General features: G+C 41.5%; 1 protein-coding gene across 4 annotated transcripts; it reads left to right on the forward strand.

The window, feature by feature from the left end:
- The first annotated feature begins 676 nt into the window (after window positions 1-676).
- Window positions 677-15,793, forward strand: LOC122769622 (ubiquitin-associated protein 2-like). 4 transcript variants are annotated; one of them, XM_044026305.1, is made up of 30 exons: window positions 677-747; window positions 2,460-2,597; window positions 2,770-2,847; window positions 2,976-3,086; window positions 3,279-3,438; window positions 3,642-3,719; window positions 4,412-4,487; window positions 4,692-4,780; window positions 4,945-4,997; window positions 5,569-5,633; window positions 5,795-6,017; window positions 6,108-6,369; window positions 6,480-6,617; window positions 7,841-7,977; window positions 8,231-8,469; window positions 8,581-8,821; window positions 8,981-9,020; window positions 9,248-9,377; window positions 9,593-9,650; window positions 10,613-10,826; window positions 10,961-11,052; window positions 11,899-11,949; window positions 12,246-12,321; window positions 12,497-12,697; window positions 12,830-13,000; window positions 13,761-13,865; window positions 13,959-13,991; window positions 14,295-14,365; window positions 14,565-14,756; window positions 15,637-15,793. In XM_044026305.1, the coding sequence occupies exons 2-30, from the start codon at window positions 2,502-2,504 to the stop codon at window positions 15,730-15,732; spliced, it is 3,576 nt and encodes a 1,191-aa protein (XP_043882240.1). In that variant the 5' UTR covers window positions 677-747; window positions 2,460-2,501; the 3' UTR covers window positions 15,733-15,793. The 4 variants fall into 4 exon arrangements, with proteins under 4 accessions (XP_043882240.1, XP_043882241.1, XP_043882242.1 ...); XM_044026306.1 differs by having other exon boundaries at window positions 6,483-6,617; XM_044026307.1 differs by lacking the exon at window positions 13,959-13,991.
- The last annotated feature ends 581 nt before the right edge of the window (window positions 15,794-16,374 follow it).

Genomic DNA, 16,374 nt, shown 5'->3' on the forward strand with positions numbered 1-16,374 from the left:
GTGATGTCTTTATAGGGCACATGGCCACTGTGGATGTATTGCAACAATTTTACTACACATGTTCTTGTACTATACAGAATTGTGTCATTATACATGAGAATGAATTATAATTATTTCAAATATATATTATTTTTCTTGTGTTTATTGGCGGTTTGCAAACAACCTTATGGTGCATTACTGCCACCAAATAGTAAGTATGGATCAAGACAGCAAGCCAAAAAAGGAAAGACAAAAAAACTATACCTTTATCACCTATATTCTGGCCAGATAGATAACGAAATATGATTTTCCGTAAAATGTCTATAAGGTCCAATTGCGCGTTTATTTCCCTAAGTCTTTATCCTATCTGCCTCATATTAATCACACTGAACCATAACAAGTTCTATGAGTTCTTCTTGATTCCAAAAAATCACTATCACAATTACCCAAGTCACGTTTATGTATATTATGTAAAGCCAAGTGTGTCCCAATCTGAGTCTTGATATTATACTTTCATATTAACCACTCCCATTTAGTTTCATATATATATTTTATACAAATAAGTTCTTATTATACGGCCATGGAGGCCACAGCGAAGCGCACTCATGAACGTGAACGCGGACGTCTTGACGGGACAAGGCGACGAACCACGTGTCCAGTTGGTGGGTTTTGGTTGGCGGTGTCAGGCCCTCAACGTTGAACAACGGCGCGGTGGGGTCACGTGACAGCAACTGCTGCTGCTGCTGGCTGAGCGAGTCGTGTTAGCAGGTAAAGAAACGAAACAAAAAAATAGAGTCGTATACGTTTAAAGCCATGAGAACAACAAAGGCACGCTGACGTATACCCTAAAAAAACTAGTTTAAGAGAAACAAACCGTCGATTGGGTAACTCTCGTCGTCTTGTTTGGTGGGAAGCTAACTAACTATCCTGCTAGCTAAAGAGTGCCGTATCCGGACTGTGGCGCTGTATTGTACGGCGGACTGGTTCTTCACACGCCGGGTCAGTTAGCATTTGCAGTCGCGGCGTGGTCGAGCCACGCGATTTTCGACCGTCTTCGACCGACTCGACCTAATTATATTCTGAGTATAAAATATGTTCGACATCGGGTGTTGTGAATGCTAATAAAACACGCAATATTTCGTCTTGTCGCACTAGTTCTCCTAACATGCCAGGCTAATCCTGCCGTGCCTCTCGGTTTACACAAAGGCTACATGTTTATCAGTCGTCACAGTTGTTTATGTTTCGGTCATGTCTCAGTTGGGCTGTGCCGACATCAGTCACACTAGCAGTTAACTTAACTGTTCCCGAAGCAAGTTTGTTAGTATATACACCACAGGCGATATACATTTAAAGAGTGTTGGTCTAACACGGAACAAAGAAGAGGGGTGAGCCATGCTAAAGCTAAGTTAGCTACATGACCGAAGGCTAACATACGTGTTGGCTAATGCGGCTCATGTTTCCATATGTACCATTCTCCAGAATAATCAGACTAAAATAAATCATTCCTGATCTTATTCAGAAGACTTACAAATGGCGGTATTTGCATTTTGGTAGTTGTGTTAACATTTCCTTTGTCAGGCGCTAGTAATGCCTTCAGTCGGTGAATCTGGGGCTGAACGATTTCGAGAAAATATCTAAGCGATTTTTCGGACTCATAGTAATTGATTGTAGGCACCACTTTGAAATCAATTTTCAGTTCAATGTTTAATGCGTAATAGAGCTTAAACGCAATGCAACATTACCACGATATACAGAATATTAACTACCACACTGCAATGCAATAAGATAAGAAGTTAAACGTGGGTTGTTTACAATAGGTATTACATTCTTCAAATCGACATAAAACATTCAACAATCAAAAAGAAAACTGTTACATTGCAGCCTTTGCGATTGATGAACTGGTTCCAATTGCGATTTAGGTTTGATAGGAAGACCTTGTTCAACCCTCAGTGACTCTCTTTTGTTTCCATGCTGACAAGTTGGCGGTTGACAACTAGTTAGTTTAAACAATAACCCAGGCTGGGTGTATGATCTTGATTTACATTTACACCATTTAATATTGTTAAAAGCCCAGTCTCATTTAGTGTTGTTTACTACTTTTAAACCAGATGCAAAATGTCTGTCATTCTTTCAACTTCACTGATTGGGAAAAGGGTTTTATTTGATATTACCTACATTACAGACACTGGTGCATACTTGTAGTTGTTTTTGTGTGGGAGTCTGGGGTGGGTTGTAAATTGACACTTGGACAGTCCCCTCTTGGCTGGCTAAATTTAACCAGGGAGGTGGAGGCGACAGATGGGGTTATAGTCTTACATGGTATACTTGACAACAGTGAGTCTTGGTCTGCTTATTTAGTATACCATACTGGCAATAAACATTTAATCAGTATTGTCTTTTCATAGGAATTAAACTCATTGCAACAATCACATCTGTGGCTGCCATTTGACTTTGCCTCTCTTCCATTTTCCTTCTCCTAGATTTTTCTATTTTGTACATACATTGTTTTGTATATACTGTATATGATGACTTCAGTGGTCAGCAATCAAGCCCGGGGAACTCGGGACAGAACGCTGCCCAGCACCTCACAAACAACACAGCCACAAAAACAGATACAGGTGGGTTTTCATTCTTGTACATCCAGAGTTGTATTTACATTTACGTTACATTTGATAAGTTTGGTCTATGTCCCAGATAATGTACATCATCTGCGATTGTAGCATCTTGGATTGAAAATGAAGCTAGGAACCTGTTTTTTTAATTGTTTCTTATTAAACTCTTTTCTTCCAGGCCACAGCAGAACAGATCCGCTTAGCCCAAGTGATCTATGACAAAAATGATGCTGACTTTGAAGACAAAGTCAAACAGGTAATTTATTTTTGACACATTTTTATCAAATACATCATCTATCAGCCTATAGTCTTGCTGGGACTGTATAATTGCTTTGTTCGACAGTTTACCTTGACACTGCATTTTCCTGTTTTGAATGCTCATAGTTGATTGAGGTAACTGGGAAGACTCAAGATGAATGCATGGTAGCCCTCCATGACTGCAACGAAGATGTAAACAGAGCTATTAATTTTCTGCTGGAGAGCAACTCTGTCACAGTAAGTTCGTTCACAAATGTCCACTTCTCATTCATGTTCAAATAGGTTGCTTGTGTTCATGCGTCATATGGCAGATCATATGTTTATTCAGGGACTTAGCAGCCATTAATCTTGCAAAATTGACCCAATAATATCAGTGTATGATACTAGTCAGTGTTTCAAACTTGTGTTGTTGTTGTTAACCTCTGTCAGACCTCCTGGGAGACTGTGGGGAAGAAGCGTAATCTCGGGAAAGAAGGAGGAAGCTCAGAAATAAAGGAGAGCAAGGAGAAAAAAGGAGGAGAGAGGGAGGCCAGTCGTGGACGTGGAGGGTCCAGCAGGAGGGGCAGAGGCATCAGCCGAGGCCGCGAAGGTTGGAACAGTACCAAGAATATGCTAATGTTGCCATTTTCCCCACATTCTTGACAGTGACAATTAATTTTCAAACGTTGTAATAACAAACTGTTGGAATCATCGCTCATCCTTTAAATTTCCCTCAGCTTTCGGCTCAGCTGTCATTCTCAGTGTCAATAATATACATTTGTTTTTAATGTGCCTGTATTTGTGAAATTCCAGGTCGGTTAGAAGAGAATGGATTCGAGGTGGCCCCGGGGGAGAGAGGGGGTGACCGTGGACGCAGGGGCCGGGGCAGAGGTGAGCAATACAGAAAATAAGTTATCTTTGCTGTTACTAATTCTCATTATAGTAAAGAAGCTTAATAAAGAACCCAGTTTGATTTTTGGTCAAAAACCATTTTAGCACATTGTTTTTCATTTTGAGTTTTATTAAGCACTAATTGTCATTTTCACTGTTCTTGGCACTTTATTAACCAAACAAGTAATTAATCGACAAAGTAACAGATTAATTTAACCATGAAAATAATTACCTGCAGTCCTAACAAACGTGTTTATAAATGTATCCAAATCTTATCTTTTGTCTAAAATGTCATTGCATATGTTTTGATGGTGTAGCTGGCAAAATCTATTTTTGTCTATAGGCATTTGAGTAGTGGCAAGTAAGTGTGTGTGATGGGAGATATAAAAAAAAATACCGGGATTTATAGGCTATGTTTATAACAAAGTATCTAAGAATGGTGACGTTAAAGCTGTGAAAATGAGTCCAATTGTGCTTTAATTGGGGGGAAATATATGCATGTTGGATATTCGGTGTCAAACGATATACCTTGTGTTTTGAGGTGACATGACTTTTAAGGTGGCATTTGTGTTTTGACAGTGCATAAATGGGTGATACATTTGGTCCACTTAGAGGAAAACATTAGAAAGTTGAGGCAAAATAGCAAAAGTCAGTCGAGGTCATCCAGGTTTTTTTCCCCCCCCCCACCTCAGGCTCAGGCGCAGGCGCAGGCGGACGTGGTAGAGGAAGAGCAGCTGTTGGGAACAGGTTCTCCTCCCAGGGAATGGGGTAAGCGAGTGTGTGTATTATTTAGTGTATGTTGTATACCTGATGTAGGAAGAGGTGATTACGAGCCCTTATCTTAAAAGCAAATGTTTTGAATCTATTCTTAGAAAATGTACAGCTTCATTTCTCATGTCATATCACAAGGAGCAGCAACAAAACAATTTCCTTTCGCCATGTCTCCACCTTTCCTGCTGTCTTTTCTTACAGCACCTTCAATCCCGCTGACTACACGGCGAACTCTGGAGCCCACCAGGAGTCATGGGAAGGAGAGGGCAACAAGTCTGCTGAGGCACCTGGTAGGGGAAATCAAAAAACAGAAGACAATATGTTTTGAATCATAACTTAAAAGTTTTAGCCTGGTCTTAAATGTTCAAAAAGAGCAAATTAATCAAAAGTTTAGCACTCAAGTGTCATTGCTGAAAACATCAAGAGTTTATGAACTGCTCTCTTTTTTTTTTAGGAACATGGACAGGCAATGTGGAAGATTGGACTTCGGAAGAATGGAATGAGGATGTAAGGCAGCATTTGTAATCATATGAAAGGGATTGTTATTAGCCTTTTTCTTAAATCTGTTCAAAACCTGTCAACAAACAATGTCTACTATTATTGGGTTCTAACTTATGTCAGGGCCACACTGGATGTGTGAAATGTTTGACAGCTGCGTGTCGCACAGCTTTGTTGTTAGTTAGCATATCTGCTGTGTTTTACATAGGATTTGCACTTATTATTGTAAGAATGTACTAAAAAACATACTTTTCTGCACTGAATTAAGTAGTAGCACTCTTGAGTGCCTCTATATTCCTGCAAATATTTCATAGGAAAGCATTGTTATGAAAACGGGTGGATTCAGCAAACAAGTGCTATTACTTTGAAACGGGTCCAGGATGTGTTGTGTGACATATGCAACAGATATATTGGAGGTGAGCAGATCCCAATAGTAAATGGAGCTTAAATGAAATCAAGACACTCCAGTGTGGTCCCGGGCTTTAAACATTCACTTCTGAATAAAAAGTCAGTTATTTATGCTGTGTTACAATATTCATCCAATGCTTATGTTTGATTTTGATGGGGTTTTTTTGTACAGTTGTCTGAGACCAAAGTATTCACTGCCTCTTCTGCCCTGGGAAATCGCAACACACCTGGACAAAAGTAAGATATCCTGTCTGAAATGCAGTCATCTTAAAATGCTACACAAATGGCTTTATTTTGTGACATGACATTGTACTTAATCAATGCAATTATCTTATAGTTGTTTACCCTGATCCCAAACGTTTGCTAACTCTGTTTTCCTGACCACTGCTTCTATCTAGTGTGGACCTGGCTAGCCTACTACCAAAGGCTGGAGGAAATGCTATGGACTCTGACTTGGGAGTGATAGTCGATGGCCCCTCAGCTGAGGATTTGGGCTCGAGTCTGGTGTTTACCAATTCCCACCACAATGGGCGCACTGCAACACACAGCTATGCACACGCCACAGCCAACAGCTACGCCCATGCCGCCTCTGCTAGCACCACCTATGCACATGCTGCACTGGTACAGACACATATGCAATCACTTAACACTTGGTGTTCTATCACTATGATATTGTATTCAGTTCTTGTTTTTTTCTTGTCATCCTCTCAGTCTTCAGTCCTGGGTTCTGGATTTGGTTCTCTGAATGCACCGAAGCCGACATCTGCCTCTGACATCAGGACATCGGAACAGCTCAATGGGCCTCGGCTTGGTCAGAGAGCTGGTCAAGCTTTAGCCAACACCACCACCAGCAGCAGTAATGTTTCCAAAGAAGTAGGGCCACCTCCAATGCAAAGTCCTGCTCCTGCCTCTTTTCCCTCTTTAGACATCAAGACCCAAAGAGTGGAAAACAGCCCAGTTACTACCCAACAACGTAAGTTTATCTTTTTTAGGTATGACAACTTGGTTTTAAGTAACTGACAGTGATGCAAGTGGTTAGAGTGCAGCTGTGCAATAGTTATGAGTATTTGTATTTCTCCCCAGTAGAGATGAAGCTTCAGCCGGAACCATCAGCAGTGCTCAGCCAGCTGGCACAGAGACAACAACAGTCCACCAGTCTACCCACCACAGAGTCTCTGAGCATGTCTCAGTTGCATGCGCCACAGGTCCCCACACCACCAGGTAGGAATACTTAACTGACTCATATTGTGCGACTAAAGGTTTGAACATCATCGTAGCATTCCGACTCTACCTCGACTAAGACGACAAAAAAAAAAAAAACTTGTATTGCACTTATGACTAGCACTTCATAGTTTGTTCTACTTGAAGCTCTTACTTACTTCTAGCTCTTATTTGTACCCAAATGTTTAAATGCACTTTTGTAAGTCGCTTTGGATAAAAGCGTCTGCTAAATGACATGTAATGTAATGTAATGCATATAACATGTTAAAATGAATCTAGATTGATTATTGTCATGTGTAATTATTGGGTTGTTTGTGACTGTAGAAGGTCACTGAGCTGATGCTTGTTCCTCTGGCTTGTGTCTGGACCGAAAGGATTTCAGGAAATTGGGGGGAAAACACTGAAATCTTTGTTTGTCATTGTTGTCTTTGGAGACACTGTTGCTAACTTTCAATGAAAAGTAAGTAAAGTCACACTGAAAAGATGTTAGCGCTCTAGAACACGTCCTCGCCGACCTCAGAGAGGGAAAAAATAAGCGAAATTCAACAGTGAAACTGAATCATAAAATAAGAGATTTTACTTGAATGTACAGAAGAGTGATCACTCCGCACATGGTCAGCTATACTGTAAGTCCACCCCTCGTTCTGGTCTGTGACTATGCTGTATGTCACAGCGTTTCTTTCTCTCTTTCAATTTCTGTGTCTACACTCGACTCTCCAGCCACAGTAAATACAGCAAGATGAAGTTCACTCGTGCAGCAGAACTGGTGATTTCCTTCTTGGAAAGTTGTTAGGGTGATGCTAGGAAGTCGCAACTTGCTAGATTTGTCTCTAGTCGCTTTTTTTAGTAGGTCTGTATAGTCACTAAATATAGCGACAAAGTCACTAAGTTGTCAACAGTGTTTATGTGCTTTATGACAGGTTTTATCGCCTTTTCTTTCCCCTTGTTCGGTTCATTCTGTCAGTGCTGTGTTTATGTGTAGCATCATCTTCTCCTTTTTTGGTGTAGCTTTACAGCGCCACTCACAGGCATGGCATATGTACTACTGCACTTTGAGTCAATGTGGGGGGTTCCCCATGCATGGAGACAGGAAAAAGATTGTATACGTTTTGTATCTCTGTAAGATCATGGTAGTATCACTGTCTCACTGTGTGATTTTTATGTGGGTTTTTTTTTTTGTAAGGTTAACATGAATGGGCCTCTCATCCTTAATACCCCTTTAGGTCATGAATCCTCCATGCCTTCAGTGAGAGATGGACCCTCACCTGGGGTGAAGCTGCCAGGCCTGGAACCTTCCATGATGGAAGCCCCTCAGCGGCAGCTAAAAACGCAGAGACGCAGAGTACCTCCTCCCTCAAAGGTTAGCGTTTTATCAAACAAAATGGGTTTTAACTTAAGTGCAAGACATGAAGTGGAACTAAAATGCTCATTTTAATTGGCCAACACATGGATGACTAGCGGTTTGTATATCGAAAGCATATCGAAACTTCACACATTTGTCACTAGAATCTCCTACTGAAGTAAAAACTGAGCAGTTGAAACTGTTAAGATAAATAATACAGTGTTAAGATATGTTTCCCTAGTTCAACTTAAAATCCCTCTATCTACCTCAGATCCCATCGTCAGCAGTGGAGATGCCGGGCTCGGCAGATATGTCTGGCCTGAATGTTCAGTTTGGAGCTCTTGACTTTGGCTCTGAGGCTGGTAGTGGAACAGTGGACATGGCCCAGGTGGAGATGCCCAGAGAACAAGCCACCATTCAAGCCCCAGCTCCGGCACCCGTTTCAGTCCCTTCTGCCGTTCCCACACAGCAGTCACAAAGCAGCCTGTTCTCAAAGCCAGGATCTGTGAGGTGTGTATATTTAGTACTGGAGGTTTCTATAAATTTGTGTGAATTGGTTACAGCTAGAAACTGTTTGTCATATTATCATTTTGTGTCTTTCCTCATCTACCCTTTTCTTAGTGAACACATGAGTAGTTTGCCCAGCTTACCCCCAGACTCTGGCTTCCCCTCACCATCTCTGGGCTTACCCAGTGCCACACCCTCACCCTCTCTGGGTCTTCCCAGTGCAGCTGCTCCTCCATCCTCTGCATCCCCTGCCACAGTCAGCCGTGTGGACAACAGTGGTCAAAGGCCCATGCCACCTCATCTTGGCTTCTCACAGAGCAAAGATGTCACATCAGTTGCTGGTGGACCTCTAACGGTGAGGATTAATCTTTCCATTGGCCTCAGGCTCCCAAAATAAGAGATCAATGTAGATAACTGCTGATCTGTTATATTCAGCAAGCACATGTTTCTGCACAGCAGTTGACAAAAAGCAGAATAACAAAAGTAAATCCTAAATATTTTCTATCCTTTGTAGAATGGCTACAGTGGAATGAAGACACAGAGCACGCAGGACAGTAAGTACACTTGGCACTGAGTGGACTGCAGTGGAGTGGCCAGTGAAACATAATATAATGAATATTGATTATTAAATGCATCTGGTAGGAAGCAGAGAATATCCTCAGTGAGTTGATGAGGCTTGATAAAGAACGGGATACGATGCCCGCGTTTGTATTTTATGTTTGTTCTCCTTCTCATGCAGTTACTCTGTATAAACAAAATTTTCATTTTGTTTTTGAATCAGCCACGTCATCGTCGCCTAGAATTGTGAAAACAGAGTCTCCCGTCATGACAAGCGACAGTGGTCCCATTCATCACATCCCTTCCCCTGCAGTCACACCTTCCCACTCAACACCCATCCCCACGCTCAGCAGGTAAGCAAAGGTTCACTCTCACTCTATATAGTGTTTTTGCATCACTCGATTTGTGTTTGAGATAATGATGGTTTCAAGCACATATCTTAATCTTGTTATGTGGAAATATCGTTGACTGAATCTCTCATCCTCTTGCCAATGCTTCCTGGGTGATGTGCTGCTGTGGCGTCATCAGATTTAAGCACACTGACGGATTCATATTTCTCTGTTTTTAGTCACATGACCACCACTCACGCAACTGGATTGGCCCTTACCACAAGCTCCTCCTTAACGGTAAGTCTGTGTACATGCATGCACACAACGCCGGCCGTATTATTACAGGATTAATGTTATATATTCTGTTGAAGTTTTTTTGCCTTACACATTCCAACATTCTTTAAATTACATTACATGTCATTTAGAAGATGCTTTTATCCAAAGCAACTTACAAGGGAATAAATCCATAGAAATATGTATTTCTATTTAAGGTAACACAGTTTGATTTTGGCTTAACCACAACTTAACCATCTCTGCTATGCCTTCTGGGGTAAACCCCTTATGAAGCTTCAGAGTGATGATGGAAATATTCAGTACTGCTAGTTAGCCAGTATATTTTCTTTTTGTTTTTTATTTTAAAGCATGTATTTGCATTGAATCATGATGACTCTTTGCTTCTTGCGCAAACTGATAACCACCATTAGGTTATATTGCTTTTAGTGTACAGGCATGTGCATGTTGCATTTCACACTGTTTACATATGTCTGTACATGGTGTGAAATGCAACATGACGTGTGTGCAGAAACGTCCATGTGTGCCACGCCCTCTTATTAGGGAGGAGGTACTCTGCGTCTCTGCATTTTTAGCTGCCGCTGAGGGGCTTCCATCATAAAAGGTTCCAGGCCTGGCAGCTTCACCCCAGGTGTGGGTCCATCTCTCACTGAAGGCATGGAGGATTCATGACTTAAAAGGGTATTAAGGATGAGGGGCCCATTCATGTTAACATTATCAAAAAAAAAATCACAAATGTTAAGACATAGTGAGACAGTGATACGACCATGATCTTACAGAGTTCAGCAAAGAAAGTTCAATTTTCTTTAACTAAGGTATTCGCTGAAAATTTGTTTTGTTATTAAGGCCCTTTCCACATGGGAAAGGAACAAACATAATACGATCTTTTTCCTGTCTCCATCCACGGGGAACCCCCCCCCCACAATGACTCTAAGTGCTGTAGTACATGTGCCATCTTGTGCCATCAGATAAATAACGAAGAGAGCTGTGGCAACCTCCATGCTTTTTCATCGTCATCCAATCAAGTTATCAATCCCAGTCCATCTGCCCCGCTGGCTGTGAGCAGCTCAACCACCAATGGTCATCATCCATCTGGAGCACCAGGACTAACTCCTAATGGCACAAACGCCACACACTCTGCTTCAGGCAGCCGCACAGCACAACTGCTCGCCACCACCTCCGGTATGTTCATGGTCATCACTTTGTTTCTGAAACCTTATAAGGATATACATTGTGAATCTTAATAAATACAACTGATTACTCATTTAAAAATGACATACTTTTCCTACATTTTGTCATTCTTCTGCTTTCCACAGGTAAAGCTCCTCCAAATTTGGCTCAAGGAGTGCCACCTCTCCTGGCAAACCAGTACATCATGGGCCCCGGTGGCTTGCTCCCAGCATACCCAGTAATTATACACTTTTCCTAGTCATTGAATTTGTTTTAGGAAAAGTGTTGGTGTCTGCCTCAAGTGACTAAGCCACACTTATGGCGCATTTCCACCGGCTCTACTCGCTACAGCAGTAGCGAGTAGGTATTATGATGATTATGATGATTGGTCAGACTGCCGGACACTGATTGGCCAGAGTGTTGTCACAGGAAGTGACGTCCCACACACAACACTTAAAACTACTTAACAATCCTAAAAACGTGGGTTAATCTCCAACAACTACCAGGGAAATCGCTATATTTAACAGGAGTCTGGTGTATGTAGGGACAGCGCCGGCGATAGCGAGCAACATCACAGACTGCTGCCACTGGAGTAGGAGGCTGTGCTCCGGAGACGTGTGGACAAAAATCTTGCTGATTTAGATAAATATCTAAATAGTTCAGATAAATTAAAACTACTTAACAATCCTAAAAACATGGGTTAATCTCCAACAACTACAGGAGTCTGGTGTGAAGTCACTAGTCACTCGTGTGTGTGTCGCGTATAAAACGAAGTCACAAGTTTCACTCAGCCGTTTTTTTTATAGTGGAGAAGCAACCAAATCGTGCCAAGGTGAGTAGAGCCAGTGGAAATACGCCGTTAGTGTTTAAGCATCTTCAGCCGTGCATTAATGTTGTTTGATTTTGCTAAAGCATGCTAAGATATTATAGCAGTGAGTTCACTCCATTGAGGTTTTAATGCCTTGACATTTTGGGCTGAAGAATTAATCATTTTCAAATCCAAATCCAAATGAGTAGGAATTTTGTAGAAACTCAAATGTTACTGAAATAATCACCCAGTTTTTCCTCAATATCCTTTCAACAGCAGATCTATGGATATGAGGACTTGCAAATGCTGCAATCTCGCCTTCCTATGGTGAGTCTTTTTGTGTTAATACAGACATGCATGTCTCTGCTAGTACCAGTTTAAAGCTGTAAGAAATCCACAGATACCAAGCAATATACAGGACTCTAGTTACTTAATACCTACTTATACCTCATATTTCCAGAGTTTCCCCTACATTGATCAATGTGTGGCAACAGTCAACATTGACTGTAACAAATGGACACCCCTGGCAAACCCCCCCCAGCAATTTTATCCTTTCTTCTATTGTATGGCAGTGATGATGAATTTCCAAAGTAGCTGTCTAATTTGTATTTTTTTCTAAATAGGACTATTATGGTTTAACATTCCCTGGTACAACAGCTGCTATGCCTGGAAGAGACTTGGCCAATAATCCATATTCTGGTATGTCAAATTTCATGTTGAATTTCTGACTATTGTTGATCTTGAATTATTGTAAGACAAGTGGTGCACAGTTGACTTGCATTCATCCATATTATGCCCCCTTTTTTAATGGCTTTATTGAAGACATGACGGTCAAACTTTTAAATATTCTTTTCTACCAACATTTCTTGTACAGGTGAGGCAACAAAGTTTGGTAGAAATGACTCCTCTCCTCCAGCTCCACCGACAAGCCTGTCTACATCTGGGGTGCAGTCACAGCAGCAGCAGGCACCTCAGGCAGGGACACAGGGTCAGGGCACGGGTCAGAACCAGGGTCAGCAGGCACAGAACCAGGCCTTTCTGAACCCCCCTCTGCCCCCTGGCTATGGATACACAGGTAATGAAAAGCTTTTTTTTTTTTTTTCCCCAAAATGATGTTAAATTGAAGAACAGAGACGTGGTTATAATTTTTTGTCATATTCATCATATTGTACTTTGCAAAACGTTTTTGTAAATATATGTCCTACAGGTTTGCCGTACTATGCTGGTATGCCTGGGGTTCCTTCAGCCTTCCAGTATGGTCCCACTGTGTTTGTGCCTCCTGCTTCAGCTAAACAACCTACGATGGGTCTGGCCAACCCATCAAATCAGTTTCATCAACAGCATCAGCCCAGTTATGGACAACATGCATATGGCGCCGGTAAGATTAAAAATAATGAAGAGCGATGTTTCTTTCACTACTCTGATTTTTGTTTTCATTTGAATTATACTGCATTTTCTTTAGATTCAATCTTTTTTTTTTTTTTTACATTTTAAACATGTAATTTGTTATATCTACTAGTTCTTATGAGGGATGGGTTTGAGCCTGTGTTTTGAACTATGGCAACACGGGTTTGTCCTAACTGATTGCTTACTAATAATTAGCCTGTGATTGTGGGTTATTGAATAAGATTTAATTTAGCCTCCAAGTTACTGTCTGGACTTACAATAATGTTATTATGCAATAATTCTAGGGTTTCATCATGAACGGCAATGGTCTGGCCAGCTGGATTTTATTATATAAGTACATGTATTGTGAGAGAGGCAGTGTGTGCATACGAAGGATTGATTTGAAATTACATGTATTGAGGAAAGATGAGAGACATCCAACTTCCAGTTTTACATGTACATGAAATGCTGCATGTGTGTGGAGACCGGCTTGTGTGTATTTTGCTTGTGCTGCATGCATAGCTCAAACCCCCTGCTGAAGTTGGACACAGCTCATTATAGACACAGCTGCCATTTTAGTCAGGTTACCTTACTGCCTCTCTCTCCTCCTATGCCCCCCTTCCCTACCATCCTCTTTCCTTTTGCTCTTCACCTCATCTGTTCCCCATCCTTTTCTTGCTACCCCCTCCCTCTATGCTCATTCTGCCTCCTCCTCTGTACTACTCTTCTTCCTCCTCCTCCACCTCCTTCAGCCTTTGATGACCTGTCTCAAGCCCACGCTGGGGAGTACAGTAAGGGAGGGTACGGAGGCTCTGCCCAGTCACAGGCCAAGTCAGCGGGCAGCGGCCCAGGGAAAGGTACACCCACAACACATGTGTGCACAAAATAAACACGCACAAAGTCGCTGGGGCGTTTTCCTGTGGGAAAAATAGATGTATTCACAATTGCAGATGATTCTACTGTCAAGAGTGTTCTGGACAGAGGTGTGTATATGCAAGTGTGTGATTGCACTTTGATGTGCAAATTGATTCATGCCAAAGGGTGAAAAAAGTGAGAAACATGCCTCAGCACCTCACTTAATATGCTTCTCCCTACTGGCTGCCCCCCTTTTACTAACTGTGGAAAAAAATATTCAGTACCTGATATTTATTCATCAACAGTAAAACATATTTTTTTCTTTCCCCCCTAACCCCTTGATTTCCCTCTCTTTATCATTTTCCTTTTTTGCTTTTTCCCCATCCCCCTTAAATCCCACTCTTTGTTCCCCTTCTCCTCACTCTCCTCAGCACCAGGACTGTCTGGGTCTGGTAACAGTGGAGTACCTGACATGGGAGGTTCAATCTACAGCAAAACACAGGTGAGGAGATGTCTGCTTTTAAGACGTGCCTCAAGCACATTATCTCGAATTACACATTGACTTAAGTTCTCAAATAACACTGGATTCATGTGTCTAAATTGACAGAATGTTTTATTTTAATTCCATTTGAGATGTGTATGTTATTTTTAAAACTACTGTACATGCATTTTCTCACTTTAATCTTCTTGGCTCTCTGCAGTCATTTGACAAACAAGGCTTCCACACAGGGACACCTCCTCCCTTCAGCCTGCCTTCAGCACTTGGGGGAACAGGGCCACTGAATCCTGGGGGTGCTCCAGGTTACGCCCCTGCTCCCTTCTTGCACATCCTGCCACCACATCAACAGCCCCACTCCCAGCTGCTGCACCACCACCTCGCACAGGAGGGACAGGTAAACGGAAGTTCTTTTCAAGCATCCTCACAAATAAGAGTTTACATTTTTTTATTTCTTTAGAAATGTAGGATTTTGTACCTTATCAAGAGCCTTTCACATGCAGAGTTCAAAACCTTTGCATGCAGCCATGATAAATTTGATAAATTAAGTGCTCAGCACATGTTTAGGACCATTGTCACTAATGTAGCATGGCCACATATTGGATACATTGATTGTATAGGAAAAACATACTGAAGTGACAAAAATACGATTTGAAAAAAATTGCTACTGTCGATCAGATTTTTGTCCTTACAGCCTTGAAAAATCAAGTCTAGTCACATCAAGGGGGAAATAAAATGACTGGGGTCACTTCAACCTGGTATTCTGAATATAGCCTTTGTACTAGAACTGACTGTGAGTCACTGTAGCATCTGTTCAGCCTTCAGGCCACCATGACAGGATCAGTATGTGTTGTCTGTTAACCTCACACTGTCTAGCCAACATCCATCCACTCCCACTTCAGACTAGAAAGTGCATTTCCTTGTTTATTTGGGGATAAAAATCCCTCTTCGAGATCATGACATATAATTAAATCGAACTAAATCAAACGCTACTTAGACTCATTTCTTGCAACTGGATCAATGCAATACTTAAACCGATTTGTTTATTAAGCTTTTGTTTGATCTGTCAATTGTATTCATCACTGACTTGAACTCCCTGGCTGGCCATCAATAAATACTCCCTCAGAGACTTATTGTGAACTGAGACCAGACATCCTGACTCACTCTTTAGGCTCCAGTTTTTGGTGCCCAATCAGTTATCTCTCATAACGATAGTAGAAAGTGGCTGATAATGTATTTTTTACATGACTGAAAAAGTAATTTCTTGCTCTCTGCAGGGTGGTCCTGGACAGCGCAGTCAGTCCAGCAGCATGCAGCAGAAATCCCAAGGCAGCAAGTCCAGCTATGGCAGCTCCCCCTACTGGGCCAACTGAGGAATGTTACCCCCAAAAGTCCGTGTGTACGTGTGCGCGATTTTGCGTGCGTGTGTAAAGCTAAAACAAGAAGGCAAATTGAAAGACATGGCAAATTGAAAGACACACTACCCTCACAATGAGCAAACTTGGGCCCGTTGGCCTCGCTCCCCCCACCTCCACAAGTCCTCTTAAGTCTTTTGGGTTCTCTCTTTTATGCCCTTTTCAAAATTGGTTGTACATGTAAGATATTTATGTATGTATTTATATATATATATACTGTATATGTAATAGTAGAGCATAAAATGTGGCATTTTATTTTTGAAGGATTTTTTTGTTTACTTTTTTCAAAACTGCAGGAAAAGATGTTACATTAATACAGAAAGAGATTGTAATGATGGGTCAGAGTGAGCGAAGAAGATAAATTATCAAAAACCTCCTGGAAGAAACCAGAAAAGGGAAAAGGAGAGAGCTATAGCACTGATTGCATATGAGGACATTTGAGGTGGGGGTGGGGTTTATAATAACTAACTGCATCCTTTTTTTTTTCTTTTTTGATACATAATGTCTTGAATGAGCAGCTCATTCCCCAAACTACATTTTGTAGCTTCCCATCTTTCCTCTCCTGTCTCCCTTGTGGAGGGGCTGCCTACTCTCCTTGAG

This window comes from Solea senegalensis, linkage group LG5 (assembly GCF_019176455.1).
Source record: "Solea senegalensis isolate Sse05_10M linkage group LG5, IFAPA_SoseM_1, whole genome shotgun sequence".
Classification (NCBI taxonomy): domain Eukaryota; kingdom Metazoa; phylum Chordata; class Actinopteri; order Pleuronectiformes; family Soleidae; genus Solea; species Solea senegalensis.

What these genes read in the sequence shown, in the direction of transcription:
- LOC122769622 (XM_044026305.1), top strand. Translation starts at nt 2,502, where the DNA reads ATGATGACTTCAGTGGTCAGCAATCAAGCCCGGGGAACTCGGGACAGA. An exon ending in TTGCTGGTGGACCTCTAACG is followed by an intron (nt 8,822 to 8,980) that starts GTGAGGATTAAT and finishes TATCCTTTGTAG; the next exon opens with AATGGCTACAGTGGAATGAA. An exon ending in GGCCAATAATCCATATTCTG is followed by an intron (nt 12,322 to 12,496) that starts GTATGTCAAATT and finishes TTTCTTGTACAG; the next exon opens with GTGAGGCAACAAAGTTTGGT.